Genomic DNA, 13,948 nt, shown 5'->3' with positions numbered 1-13,948 from the left:
GCATAGAGGAGGGGCAAAATGGCCATTCTTCTCCCAACTAAACTCAGTTAACTCGAAAGAAACTAAATGGGACTACTTTTCTAACATTGCAAAAAGGCATGGGGCTGCTTACAAATATGGGAACTATATGGGGTTATTTGCAATATACTTATGGTTATATGAAAAAAAATTTAAAAAAAAAAAAAAAAACGAGAAGAAAACATCCTAAGAATTAGCACTTAAGCTAACATAAGGTATCATAGTCAAAGTTCTCAATCAGAGTCACTAATATGAGGTAGGTTAGCTACCTAAATACAACTTCTTCTATGATATGGAAATCCATTTTGAAAAAAAAAATAATAAATAAAAAAATGGGGCTAAACAAATGTATGAGATAGATGAGCCGAGTGGCGAGACTCAATGACTATATATATTCCTTGAGGGTCGGAAAATCACCCTAACCTTTGATGTTGGCTACTTTCTACCTCAACCTCAATTGCCACTTTAGCCCCCCAACTTGACCTCAAATACTGACCTCGACCTCGGGTGCTAACCTTGACCTTAGAATAGAAAGAAGAATTCTTTTCGTATACGGGTGGAATTATCTCCCAAGTCTCCGCCAAAAATCACATTGATCGAGGTAAAGTCGGATATATTCTTGAAATTAGAGTCCGACTTCAATATGACCCCTCCATCAAATCAACTTAGATACGCAGACCACCTAGAAAGCCTATAAATACATCCTCAGTCATGGGTAAAAGGTATAGACAACTATCCCGATTCTACTACGCGAGTACATACGCCTGACTTAGGCATCGGAGGGTCTCTGGCCTTAACTGACGCCCATAATGTCTTCTCTTATTATCCATTAAATTGCAGGTACTCAGCGGGTTGAATGAGGTGAGGCAGGATCGACCAGATTTGAGCATCAACACTATAAAAGGAGACTTTCATCCTTCTTATGCTCTTTCTGTGTGGGTGTAACGACAAATGTAGCCCAAGAAAATTCATTCACCAACCAAATAAATAACTGAGATTGTAAGACATGGTCAAAAGCCTGTAAAGGAAATAAACAAGTAACTTAAAAAAGAAATAAATAGAAAATTAAACTGATTAGGCTTTCTCTTCTTGCTAACTGAAACTAGAAGAAAAACAACATGTTTTTTCGTATAGTTGAGCCTATGCTTATGTATCTTAGAAATCACTGATACTAGGGTCGCACATACAAGGGAGTAGTTAATTTGACTCCCGCTTAGCTCGTGCTTGTAGGCTGGTCCATAACAAAATAGACACATACATTTAGGCCTAAAAGTTCCAACCCTACTTCCAAATTTATTATTATTATTATTATTATTGCCACTATATGGTAGCCTCACACGAGCCATCCGCCCCCCACGGGCTGCCCACCCCGAGTGTGTCCCTGCATCTTACTAGCAAGCCCATTCGAGCCATGTGTGAAAATGCTCCTGCATTACCAAGAATCACCAAAAATAGTTGTACAAGTATACGTACGGATAGAGAAAGAAAAGGAAATATGTTTCCAAACATTTCCACCACCACAACAATGTAGAGACTGCAATTAAAACTTTTATTTTCCTTTTAACACTCATATGGGATTGTGACAAATGTGGTAGATGAATGCAAAGCGAATGTCGATGAGCTTAGGTATTGCTATGGGTTAGGCTTAAAGAACATGAAGTCGGAAATGATTCGAAGATTATGGAGTACTCTATTCTCTTGGGCTCAATTTGTTTTCCTCGATCGATGTGGTATTGGTGGAAAATCATCAAGTACATGGCTGCAACAGAATATTTTTCTGTCATTTATACGAGGAGAAGAATGGTATGGCAGATTCCCTCGCCAAGTTGAGAGCGTTGATTGCATAAATCCTTTTTTTTTTTTTCCTTTTATCAATAGGTGACATCCCACGTGAGATAAAAGATAAAATACTTACGACTGTTGGATCAAAGGCCATGCGGTTAACCACATGACCTAGGTCCCCACAAAGGTTTTCTAATCTAGATCTTTCAAAAATAGCCTAACCACCACAAAGTCAACTACCCACTTTATAGCCAAAGAGTGGAATGAAAAATGAAACTGAGGATGAAAGGCATGGAGTGGTCTACATATTTTCAGTGTTTCTCTTCACAGAACATGACAAGAAGGGCTAATGGTTGGACACAGGAGTCAACCGGCACGCTGCAAATTCCAAAGACATATTCAACACCGTTCATGAATTCAAGAGTTCATGAAAGGGTGGTATTGTAGTGGCATCAGCAATTCTTTTGGCATTAGTTCTGTGTGATGCAGGGTGGTGGTTGGTTAGGTTGTGGCCCAATCTATTTGGCTATGGGTTAGTGGTGGTGGTATAATGAGGCGCCTTGCTATGGGTGGCTGAGTATTTTGTCTGCAGATTTCGTCTAACCAACTTTGTTTTTGGCTATACAACCGAGGAAGACACATTCGGGCGATCCGATAGCACAAAAACCGCCATGGGCTGCCTATGATAATCTTTACACCCAAATAAAGCCAAAGAGGGGCTAGTTGTCTCTAAAAATAATCAGGCCCAAGCAATCCAAAAAGAGGGAACCTCTGATGGAACGAGGAAGGTCGGACGCCACATGAAATGTCCTCCCTAATGTGTCTCGCTCCCTAAAATAGCCAAGGCGTCTGCAACTCCGTTGACTTCCCTCAGCACAAAAGCAATGGTAACGTCTAAGCCCCTCCTAAGGAAATTAACTTTGTCTAACCAGCTGTAGATTCCAAGCACAAGCCTATGAAACTCGTAGCTCTACTAATTCATCTTCTTGTTGTAAAATAAATTAAAGAGTCGATGGAAAAAATGATGTATATGGGTAATAACACCTACTCGAATATACTAAGTGTGTTAACTTGTGCACTGAAGTGTGAAAAAATGGACCTTTTTTTAATCGATGTATTTTATTTGTTAACTATAAGGCACAATGTTATGTCGATCGTCCCACTTCTGATATACAAAGGCTTTGCTGTTTGCTTTTGGTCATTAAAAGTATCCATCAGAAAGCATGTCATGTGTTTGCCTAAGGTCAACTATATAAAGAACAAAAAAAAAGAACGAAGGAAAACGACACCTTTTTTTTTTTTTTTTTTGAGATTCCATTCATATCAAACAGCAAAGATACAGAGGAACCCCCATTCGGGCACACAAGGGCTGACAAAAAGGATGCCCGAACTGCCTATCATGTGGCTATACAAAGAAATAAAAATGAAAAGGAAGGGGGATTAAAATTCCCTTAGCGCACTAATGCCCACTTTGTTGAGAAGACAGAGGCCCCTAATCAGCCTAGGGAGAGCGGCCTTCGTGTTTGCCATAAAGAAATCCTGCTTGGCCACTCCCATTCGAGCAAGGCCATCCATCGGCCCGTTGATTTCACGAGAAATGAGAGATATGAGAAAATTTCCTTTCTTTTGAAGATTTTTAATTTGTGATATCCAATAATCCCATTTCCAATGTAAGTGTGATAGCCCCTTGAAAGCATCCACGACAAAGGAGGAGTCCAATTCAATGATCACATCTTGCAGCCCCCGCTCTAGGCTAAATTGCATCGCATCATAGAGGGCCCAAAGTTCAGCTCTGTTATTTGATGCATGACTGTAACCCTTATAGAAAGAGAAACCAGTTTGCCATTGGCATTTCTGTAGATGCCGCCACCGCTAGACGGGTCAGGGTTTCCTGATGCAGCCCCATTAATATTTAATTTTACCTTGCCCTGTGTCGGTCTGGACCATTTGACGAGCTAGCAGGAACGAGAAGAGTGAGGGCAGTGAGCGAATCCGAGGCGAGAGGCGAGCGGATTCAGAGCTTGGGACCCTTGGAGAAGCTTAACGAGAAACCATTTAACCTTGCCAATGACCCTACTGCTAGCAGGTTTTGTTTATATGAATGTTGTTGAAATTGTTTGAACTAATAAAATAGGCCTTTACTTCTTTTGCTTATATAATTTCTACCATTCATTGTAATGCATGACACCTTAGATTATGGCACATGGCACATTGAAAAAGACAAAAATGAAATGACTTTGTTATAACAATGACACCTTAGATTATGGCACATTGAAAAAGATAAAAATGAAATGACTTTGTTGTAAATGGGTAAGAAGATAAAGTATGTAAGTTAAAAAGGATTCTTATATAGTTTAAGACAACCTTGAATAATTTCTATTATTCATTGTTATGCATGACACCTTAGATTATGGCACACTGAAAAAGATAAAAATGAAATGACTTTGTTGTAAATGGGTAAGAAGATAAAGTATGTAGGTTAAAAAGGATCCTTATATAGTTTAAGACAACCTTGCATAATTTCTACTATTCATTGTTACGCATGACACCTTAGATTATGGCACATTGAAAAAGATAAAAATGAAATGACTTTGTTGTAAATGGGTAAGAAGATAAAATATATAAGTTAAAAAAGATTCTTATATGGTTTAAGACAACCTTGCATAATTTCTACCATTCATTGTCACGCATGACACCTTAGATTATGGCACATTGAAAAAGATAAAAATGAAATGACTTTGTTGTAAATGGGTTAGAAAATAAACTGTATAAGTTAAAACAAATTCTTATATGGTTTAAGACAACCTTGCATTAATGGTATTTGACTTTCCATTATGCTAGATTCCAATTAGGTTGTAGAGCAAATAAGATAAATCCCTACATATATATTTTAGATAGTGAAAGTTGATTTACTATTCTATCTTTATATGTGGATGACATACCGTTAGTCAAAAATGACATAGACATGATTCAAAAGATAAATTGGTAGCTAAGTTAAAAGTTTTAAATGAAAGACTATGATCTGCAAATTAAAATAATTAAAGAAAGGCATCTCTTTTTCTTCTTGGAGAAAGGTGGGATCACACCACCTGTAACTATTTAGAGAGAAAAATATTAAATGTTATATTTAACTTAAGAAAGATATCTTCAAACAATAATAAAAAATAAAAAAAAGATTTAGAATGAAAAATTGTAAAAGGGCATTCACTTTGGTAGAAAATGAATTGAAATTATCTAGAAATGATAGATTGTCGAAGGAAAGTACAACAAAGATTAAATATTCCCTATGCCCAAGCAATAGGCAACTTGATATATGCTATGTAGTGTATAGGGCCAAATAAAAGTTATGCAGTAGGCCTTATTAGTAGGTACCAAAGTAATCCCAATGTAAAATGCTGACTAGCATGTCACTTTAAAACTGGATTGGAACTGACCAAATCGTATGGTTTGGTCCGGTTTTAAAGTGCACTAGTTCTGGTTCCGAAAATTAAAGAACCGATTAGTTCGGTTTGGTTCTCAGTTTGGGGCTATGTAGAACCGAACTTAACCATGAACCGAACCGTAGATCTGAACCATGGAACCGAACTTGGAATTGAACTAGGACCGGACCATATATTTAAAAAAAAACCATAAACTATTTATTCTCCCTTCAGTCTTCACCCACCACCCCCCTGTTGCATTGTTGCAGCTATCCCCATCTATTCTTCTTTTTCTTCTTCTTCTTCCTCTCTCTCTCTCTCTCTCTCTCTCTCTCTCTCTCTCTCTCTCTCTCTCTCTCTCTCTCTCTCTCTCTCTCACCCACCAGATAGCCACCTTCCGCCCTTCGGCCGGGTAGCCACCAACCGATGCTCCTCTCTCTCTCTCTTTCTGTCTCTCTAGGTTGGATTATAAAAAGCCTAGAATCATAGAACTGATCCGGAACCAAACCGATTTTAACAGTCTGGTTCCGGTTCGGTTCTAGGGTGCTAACGGTCTGGTTCCAGTTCTGATTTTCCTGGAACCATTAGGAACAGTTCAGTTTCGGTTTCACCCTAGAACCGGACCGAACCAACCCGTGTGCACCCCTAACACAAACATATACATATACATACATACATATATATATATATATATATATATATATATATATATATATATATATATATATATATATATATATATATATATTTAAGAGGAGAAAAAATGTCTTTATTGCTTTGCAATAGCCATTAAAAGAGAAATAATGTAGAAGTTACACCACAAATGACACTATTGCAACTTACACAAGGCTGAACAACTTCAAGATTGTGAAGAAGGGAGAAGTAACAATAAGTTATTTGCCTTTAGGTGATATGATGGCCCATTAATTGATAAAAATTATAAGTGCAAAGTTTTTCACAAAGCATGTAGCTATAATGAGATTTAGAGATGCCTAAGTTGATAAAATACAAAAGCACTTGGGGAAAAAAAAAAAAAAATCATAAGTGGCTTATTTGCAAGAGCATGAAAAAATTCCGATCGGGCCTGGGCTCAATTAGAGGTTATAGATTTTTCTTTTCTTTCTTCTTTGTTCCTGTTTAGGCTCACGATAGGCCGCCCCCCCCCCCCCCCCCCCTTCTGGTGGTGGGGTCCGGCCCGAATGTGTATTTCTCAGTTTTTCTCCATATGAAATATACGTCATTAAAAAAAAGAGCATGAAAAACAATCTCATGAGAGAAATATTTATATAAATAGTAAATCCACTGACATGTTCGCCCCTCATGGCCAAGTGAGAGATGTTCAATTAATGACCATGAGGTCCTCACAACGGTTTGCTAATCAAAATCATTAAAACCTTTTTTCTTTATGCACACACCCTCACACACCACCCTAGATAGGCTATTCCCCCTGCGTGTTCTGCTGCCATCCCTTCTTTTTTGGGAGATTTGGCTAGAAAGGAACAGGGCAAGGTTTGACGACGCGAGGTTCGATGCTCTTAGGGTAATTCCAGGATTCACCGCTGGATTCAGATGCTTGATCCGTCCCTCCCCTTCTCGAGATCTCTCAGCAGGTAGTTCAACTTGCGCCTAGCGCAGCTGCGCACAGCTCCGTCTAGCGAGTTGGCATCCCTCCCTGTGGTGAAGTGGTTGTGACCGAGTAGAGGCTAGCTTAAGCTTAATGTTGACGGTTCCGCGCTGGGGAACCCATGGCCATCGGGCGGGGGTGGGTTGGTTAGAGATTGTGACGGGAACTTCATATTTGTGTTCTCTTTGGGATACAACTTCGAATCCAGTTCTAGAGCAGAGATTCGTGCCATATGAGAGGGCCTTAAAAGATGTGCAGATTTAGGCCTTTCTAGGATCAAGATAGCGAGCGACTCCAAGTCGAGTGTGGCGCTTCTCTCTAAGAACACAACTCTAGCCTGGTCTTTGAGTTACTGGTGTGCTAGAGCTAGGGCTTTGAGGGATTCTTTAAATGTCTCCTTCATCCACACTCCTAGGGAGGCTAATGTAGTGGCCGACAATCTAGCTAGGAGAGGCAGCGCTTCCCAAGTTTCTTCCCTTTTTACCACCCAGTCCGATCTCCCAGATATCGCTAAGGGCCTTTTGTTTTTGGATAGGTAGGTTTAGGTTACTTGAGGGAGAATTAGCTCCAATTCACTACACGGTGAGGTATCGAGCTTTTTGTGATGCCCACCCGAAGCCTTTGTAAATCTCCTTCCACGTGTGTGAATAAGAGAAAGCTTTTGTTCATTTTTATTTTTTTATTTTATTTTTTATTATTTAAAAAAAAAAAAAAAAAAAAAAAAAAAAAACACCCTCACAAACCACATGGGTACTTAAACCCATGACCTCAGTGTTGAAAGGCACACGATATACCATTGAGCCATGAGTAGGGACCCCTTTAAAACCTTATTTTAATACTAATAATATTACAAAATAATATTTATTTTTAATATCAGTTTTTAACCGCTCAAATTAAAGGTTACTATGCTTTAGCAATTCCAAAAGCACGGTGGGAGTTTTTTTTTTTTTTTTTTTCTATGGGGTATTAGAGATCCCATCATTAGGAATGCGGATCGATGTCTTTAAAAGAGAATTAGCACCCTTATTACAAGATACTTGAGAAAACATGAGAAAACACCTTAAGAAAATCCTACTTTCAAGAAGAGCATATTACCAAAGCGATTCCCAGGTCATGACACCTCTCTCCTCATCTTTTGGATGCCAATTAACAGTCCCAATCAGAGTAATGCATTTGTAAATCTTTAGAGTTTCTTAAGGGTATCAAGGTTTTTGCTTTAGAACAAAAAGAAGAATTGCTTTTCCTATAGGTTTTGAGGGTTATGGTACGGGCCTCCCCTAGCTAGGTGTACTTTTGGTTCCAGGATCTTTTTTTTTTTTTTTTTTTTTCAAAAATGGCAACCTTCGTATCATGAGAAAGAAATTACATGGACTGTACTTCGGGAAGACCTGAGGCTAGCAAAAAGATATGGCCTCAATCAACCTATCGTGAAAGAAAGAAAAACTATACAGGATCCACCATCCTAATGACACCCAAACCTACCTTGTCTAAAACCACCAAGCCACGAATCTCTCGGGGAAGGTCCTAGGAGGAGGAAAAATCCTCGTTGAGCTAGGTGGTGCTGCCTAACCGGGCAAGCTGGCATGTTCCCCTGTCTGAGGGTGTGAGAGAAAGGGAACGAACCCTTCAAATTGAGGGAGAAAATACAAGCCACCCAATGATGCCACTTCCACCCCGCCTTAGAGATGTTGTTGGGCAAATCCACCACCAGCTTCGAGTCTGACTTGACCAACACATTCCACAGCCCGAGGCTCTAATATACACTACGGTGGTACCGATCTACCTTTCCAAGCATATGTATGTTGTACGTAACTGGCTAGGTACGTAGGTATGCTTCCAAAGTTCAGGTGGTGTGCTCCGACCCCTCTGTTGAAAAAAAAGAAGAAAAGAAGCTAGGTAGGTGGGTAGGTATATAAAATATACCAGTTAAGCATGCATGCACTTGTCATAAAAGATGCAAACAAAGACGATAAGCTTAGATTGAGGAAATTTTTCTTCAACTCATGTAGCTCAATAATCCGTGTAAAGATCTTTTTCTTCACAAATCCTTTCAATATCTAACAAAAATATTGGCACTTTTAGTAATACTGATTCAGTCATTAAACTCTTTACCGAGATGATTGTAGTTTATAAAGATGAATAAATTCTAGTGATTTGTTAGTCAAGTGTGAAGAGATCAAATGGGCTAATCAACTAAGCAATTGATTCAATTTGAAAGTAACATTTGTTGTTTTTTCTTCCGCTTAGTCATTTGTGAGCATTTATATTTTGTTCCCTTTTCCTCTAGGAAAGTCATTAACTCCTGAATATGATACACAATTTTCAGCTATTATAATCAACGTAGCATATGTTCACAATGTAGACAAAAGAAGAAGAACAAGAAGAACAAGAAGAAGAAGACAAACATTCCCAATGTGTATCGGCTTCCAATAAAAAGAAATTGATTATTGAATGAAGCGGAAGATGAAAAGTGCTGATCCTGCTTGAATCGTACTATATAAAAATAAATAAAAAAAATAAAAAAATAAAAAAACCAAATAAATGCGTCTATAATCATTGTAGCAAAAAAATTTAAAAAAATTCATCGTAGCAAAATATAAATATTATTTAGATAAGAACATGGAATTGTATATAAAACCTACAAGAATAAGGATTTAAAAAATGAATTAGCTTAGTATATTCTATCTTTTTCTTTCTTTTTTTTTTTTTCAATGAATATTCATTGAATTGTTAGGAATCTTTGATATTTTAAGTTGTGTGTGAAATTGACTCAGTCATTGAAGATAAAAGGTCATGGAGTAGAAAATTCATGCCCCAAACATGTCTCCAGCATATCCTCAACAGTCTTCAAATTCTTTGATGGGAAATTTCCCAGGTCTAGAGACAGACTGATAGACCAGTGAATTCCTAGTTACCCATAATAGCAATGCCAAACTCAAAGCTTCCATTTTATCGAAGAAGATCACCTAAGAATATTGTATTCAAGATTGAAACTATGCTCTTTAATTTCTTACTGGTGCGTAGGGTTCTTACCAAACCCCATCTTTACCTATAAAATGATAAAGAGAAACAAAAAACTATCAGTGGAAGTGTAACATATATCAGATAGTAATTTTCAATATGGATATATTGTCGAAATATATTATACGACATACTCAATATACGTATAGACACTCATTGGTATAAAATACAATGTAGTTTATGCTACAAACAGGTTTTGACAGATAGGTACATAATCAATTTGCGCAGGAAAAAGAAGGAAAAAAATCGGTTGGGCATTGTTACAGTGAGAGCGCTAGCGACTTGTGCTTAGATTGAGGTCTTGGTGGAGAGTAACTCGATCCTAGATTGGGTCACAGGAGTTCAAATTGAGCATGTTTAGAGGGAGAGCAATGCAGTCGCCAATGCCCTCGCGCAGAGGGCTAGTTCATTAAGATCAAATGTTTGTTTTGGCACGGGGCCAAGATCCAAAGAGAAATTGACGACAAGGACTATGTAGGTAGGTTGGCTCTTGTAAGCTTCAAAATGACGTGATTGTATATGATAGCTTATCTTCCTTGCTGGTGAATTGCATATGGGCTACAACTTCGGTGGTGTTTTTAGTTTAGTCTTTTTAGTTCAGTCATGGTTGTAATGAGCCTGTACCTGTACCTGTAGGTGGTTTTCAGAAGGTTTAGGTCTTTCTCATTCCCACCTGAATATCTCTGGTGGTATGCTCCCCCCCCCTTTCTTTAAAAAATAAAAATAAATAAATAAGTACTGTGAAACAGATTGCATTGTATTGCATACGACATTGTACTATTGTGTATTTTATACTGTATTGTATTGTATTGGTTTACGTGTGGTGAAGTACCCATTATCAACCCAACTAGAATACGAGTCCATATGTGAGAAATGAAGTGATTGTATCCTACTAACCACAGATTATGAAGGAAAATGACTCTTTTCCCCTAGTAAATAAACACCTTTAAGATATTCTTCATCTTCTCTAGTCTTTCATTCATGACAGATGATTGTCGCCTCTCCAAAGCTAGGTTAGATTTGTATACTGCAAAAGCAGGTAAGATCTTCGTATCCTAACCGTATATGATACTCAACTGATTAGTAAAAAATACATTTTCTCACACTATCTGAACCATTGCTTGTATCATGATCTTCTGATGCTATTAGATGTTAAGCTCTTGTTTTAAATGTTCTTATCATCAGAAGGGGCCAACTCTGATGTGGCAGTCAATCTAGACCACCCATCTAGTGGGTCCTATCAGTGGATGGCCCTGGTTGAAAATCCACCACATGGGGTGATCCAAGCCATTAGTTTTCCTCCCGACTGTTCATCTTTTCACCTGTTGCTGTTCGTTTGATGGGTTCTTCCCATCAATGGCCATCCATGATTGGACCCACTAGATCGGCAGCGTGGATGCACCACCAATCTGCCACGTGTCCGAGATGGATGCCCCTCGATCCAGCCTACCAAAGATAAAACCTTATAAAAAAAAAAAAAAAGACATCTACGTTGGCAATAGCAATTGCAAAAGCAAAAAAAATATAGTATAATAATATCCGTCCATATTCTCCAAATATTGGAAAATCCCTGAATAGTAGGGGATCATTAGCTTCAGAGGAAGAAGTAAAATCAAACAGATGAAATGATTTTAACCATATGATATAACAGGTTGAGTGCAGACACTTGTGCATGATATTTCCAACCGTTCATCCTATATCTACCGATTGGACGTTCATGATCGGTCGATCAGTTCGACATCCAGGTGTGTCCCATCCACCGCAAGACACCTTGGAGCGTCCAGATTAATGCACGATCATGCCACGTGTACGGTAGAAGAGTGATCACCATTTCAAAAAACAAAGAAGTTGGGGCAAATAACAATCACTGATACCTATACCAACACGACAATATCTACAAAATAAATGATGAAATCCAACCGTACGGAAGTGATGGATGTCAGGAGAAGGCACAAGCAAAAGAGACTCCCAGAGTCCGGCGCACGTTAGCATGCGTCATGTCCATTCGAACCGTGCAATGGAGGGAATGAGATGCACCGGACAAAGATTTAACAGCAGCTAAGAACCGTTGGATCAGAAGAGATTTCCTACGACATCGGATTCATCTCTTCGTCAGAGCATCGGTAGAATAGAAGGAAAAAAAAAAAAAAAAAAACCTAGACCTTGCACCGGCGCTGGTCCGAACGATCGTACGGCACATCAACAGACGTCAATATCCAAACGTAAGAGAAAATGAACAACGAGAAGGAATATCTTCGTATTTCGAAGTGCAAAGCATCAGATCTCATTCAAGAAAGTATCAGATTTCGTGTATGTATGAATGTACGGAGAGAGAGAGAGAGAGAGAGAGAGAGAGAGATACCCAGCGCTGCCGAACTCGTAGAGCTTGCCGCGGCTGGAGAAGATGATAAGAGCGACCTCAGCATCGCAGAGAACGGAAAGTTCGTAAGCTTTCTTGAGAAGACCGTTGCGACGTTTGGAGAAGGTGACCTGGCGGTTGATCTTGTTCTCGATCCTCTTCAGCTCTACGCGACCTCTCCCCATCTCAGATTTTCTCTCCTTTTTCTTCTTTCTAAGAAGAGAAGGAGAAGGAGAAAGAGAGAAAGAGAGCTTTTATGGAGAGAGAGAGAGATAGAGAGATAGAGATAGAGAGAGAGGGAGGGAGATATCTAAGGGTAAATCTGGGGAACGTGAGGATATTATAGTTACAGGAGAGAGGATTTGGGGTAATAAAAGGGAAAGGAATAGCAGAAATAGGCCTTTCGAGAGTCTGAAAATTCCTTCTACTAAAAAAAGGAAGGAGAGAGAGAGAGAGAGAGAGAGAGAGAGAGAGAGAGAGAGAGGGAGAGAAGAGAAGGTTATTCTCACGACTTAGCCGAAATAATACATAGAAACCACACACTATCTCTTGCTAGCTCGAGGATCCTCCTTCGAGAAATAGGAAATGAAATAGGTTGCATTTCTCTAGCATCTGTCTCTCTCTGTAGAGAAAGGGAGGTTTTTTCTTTTCTTTAAATTTTTTTTTATTTTTTATCTATCTCTTTCTTAGCTTTCTCTCTCAATGGAGGACGGGTGGGCCACCGGAGGTGGTCACTGCAAGTGAATAAATGTAAGGTAGAGGGTGTCAGGCTACGTGTCGGGCAACGTACGTGGCGTTTCTTGTCAAAGGATCCATCCATCAAAATCACTCTCTCTCTCTCTCTCTCTCTCTTCCTCTGTACGTTTGTGTTCTTCGCTGCAGTCTCTTTAGATGCTGTTACCGCTCCCTCTCTCTCGCCCTTTCCGTTAAAACGGGGACTCTGGCGGGAACATCGATCTTCACAAAATGACACAAATGCCCCTGTAATCCACGAAGGAACTCTGTGGGGTCCACCTTGATGTATGGTTTTTATTCACTCAGTTCATCTGTTTTTTACATATAATATTAGTGTATAAACAAAAAAAAGATGAAGATCCAGCGATCAAGTTGTCCACACCACAAGAAGCAGTAGTGGTAATGATACCCACAGTTGAAACATTCCTAGGGCCCACCACAATGTCATCCAACATGTTCATAAGGTCATAGATATCTGGATGAAAGAAAAAACAAAAATTCCAGCTTGATCTAAAGCTTCAGTAGCCCTTAAGAAGTTTTTAATGGTGGGTGTTCAATCCCCACTGTGTGGTCCACTTGAGCCTTCAATCTGCCTCATTTTTTATTCATTCCCTAAATTTATCTGTTAAAAATGGATGAACGGCGTGGATAAAACCACGGTGGCCCCACATAGCTCCTGCCTGGAACCGATTCCGTCTAGGCGGAGGGGAGACGCAATCCGCTTCCTACAACCGGAAGCTCTGTGGTGTTATTTCAATATTCGTGCGGCATCCACGCCGTCCATCAGTTTCCCATCATTTTAGGATGTGACACCAAAAACGAATGACATCTAAAACTCAGCTGGCATGGAAAATCCAACCATTGAAACAATCTGGCACCCAGAGTGATATTTATATGTCATCCAACCCCTTCATTCCCACCATGTTGCAGGGAAAACACAAATATTTGTGGGCCCCTTTTAATGGTGGAAGTTCAATGCCCGTTATTCCT

The 13,948-nt window shown here is 39.2% G+C and overlaps 1 protein-coding gene across 1 annotated transcript in view; it reads right to left on the bottom strand.

Moving 5' to 3' along the window:
- LOC131249065 (agamous-like MADS-box protein MADS3) overlaps window positions 1–12,811 on the bottom strand; it is a 99,093-nt gene extending 86,282 nt beyond the window's left edge. Inside the window, exon 1 of the mRNA XM_058249630.1 lies at window positions 12,227–12,811. Coding sequence (XP_058105613.1) covers window positions 12,227–12,408 — 182 coding nt within the window. The 5' untranslated portion in view covers window positions 12,409–12,811. The remainder of the gene's footprint in view (window positions 1–12,226) is intronic.
- Window positions 12,812–13,948: the final 1,137 nt, after the last annotated feature.

Source organism: Magnolia sinica, chromosome 6, assembly GCF_029962835.1.
Source record: "Magnolia sinica isolate HGM2019 chromosome 6, MsV1, whole genome shotgun sequence".
In the NCBI taxonomy this organism is placed as follows: Eukaryota; Viridiplantae; Streptophyta; class Magnoliopsida; order Magnoliales; family Magnoliaceae; genus Magnolia; species Magnolia sinica.
Note: the sequence above shows the minus strand (reverse complement) of the source record. Positions and strands in the feature narration are given on the sequence as shown.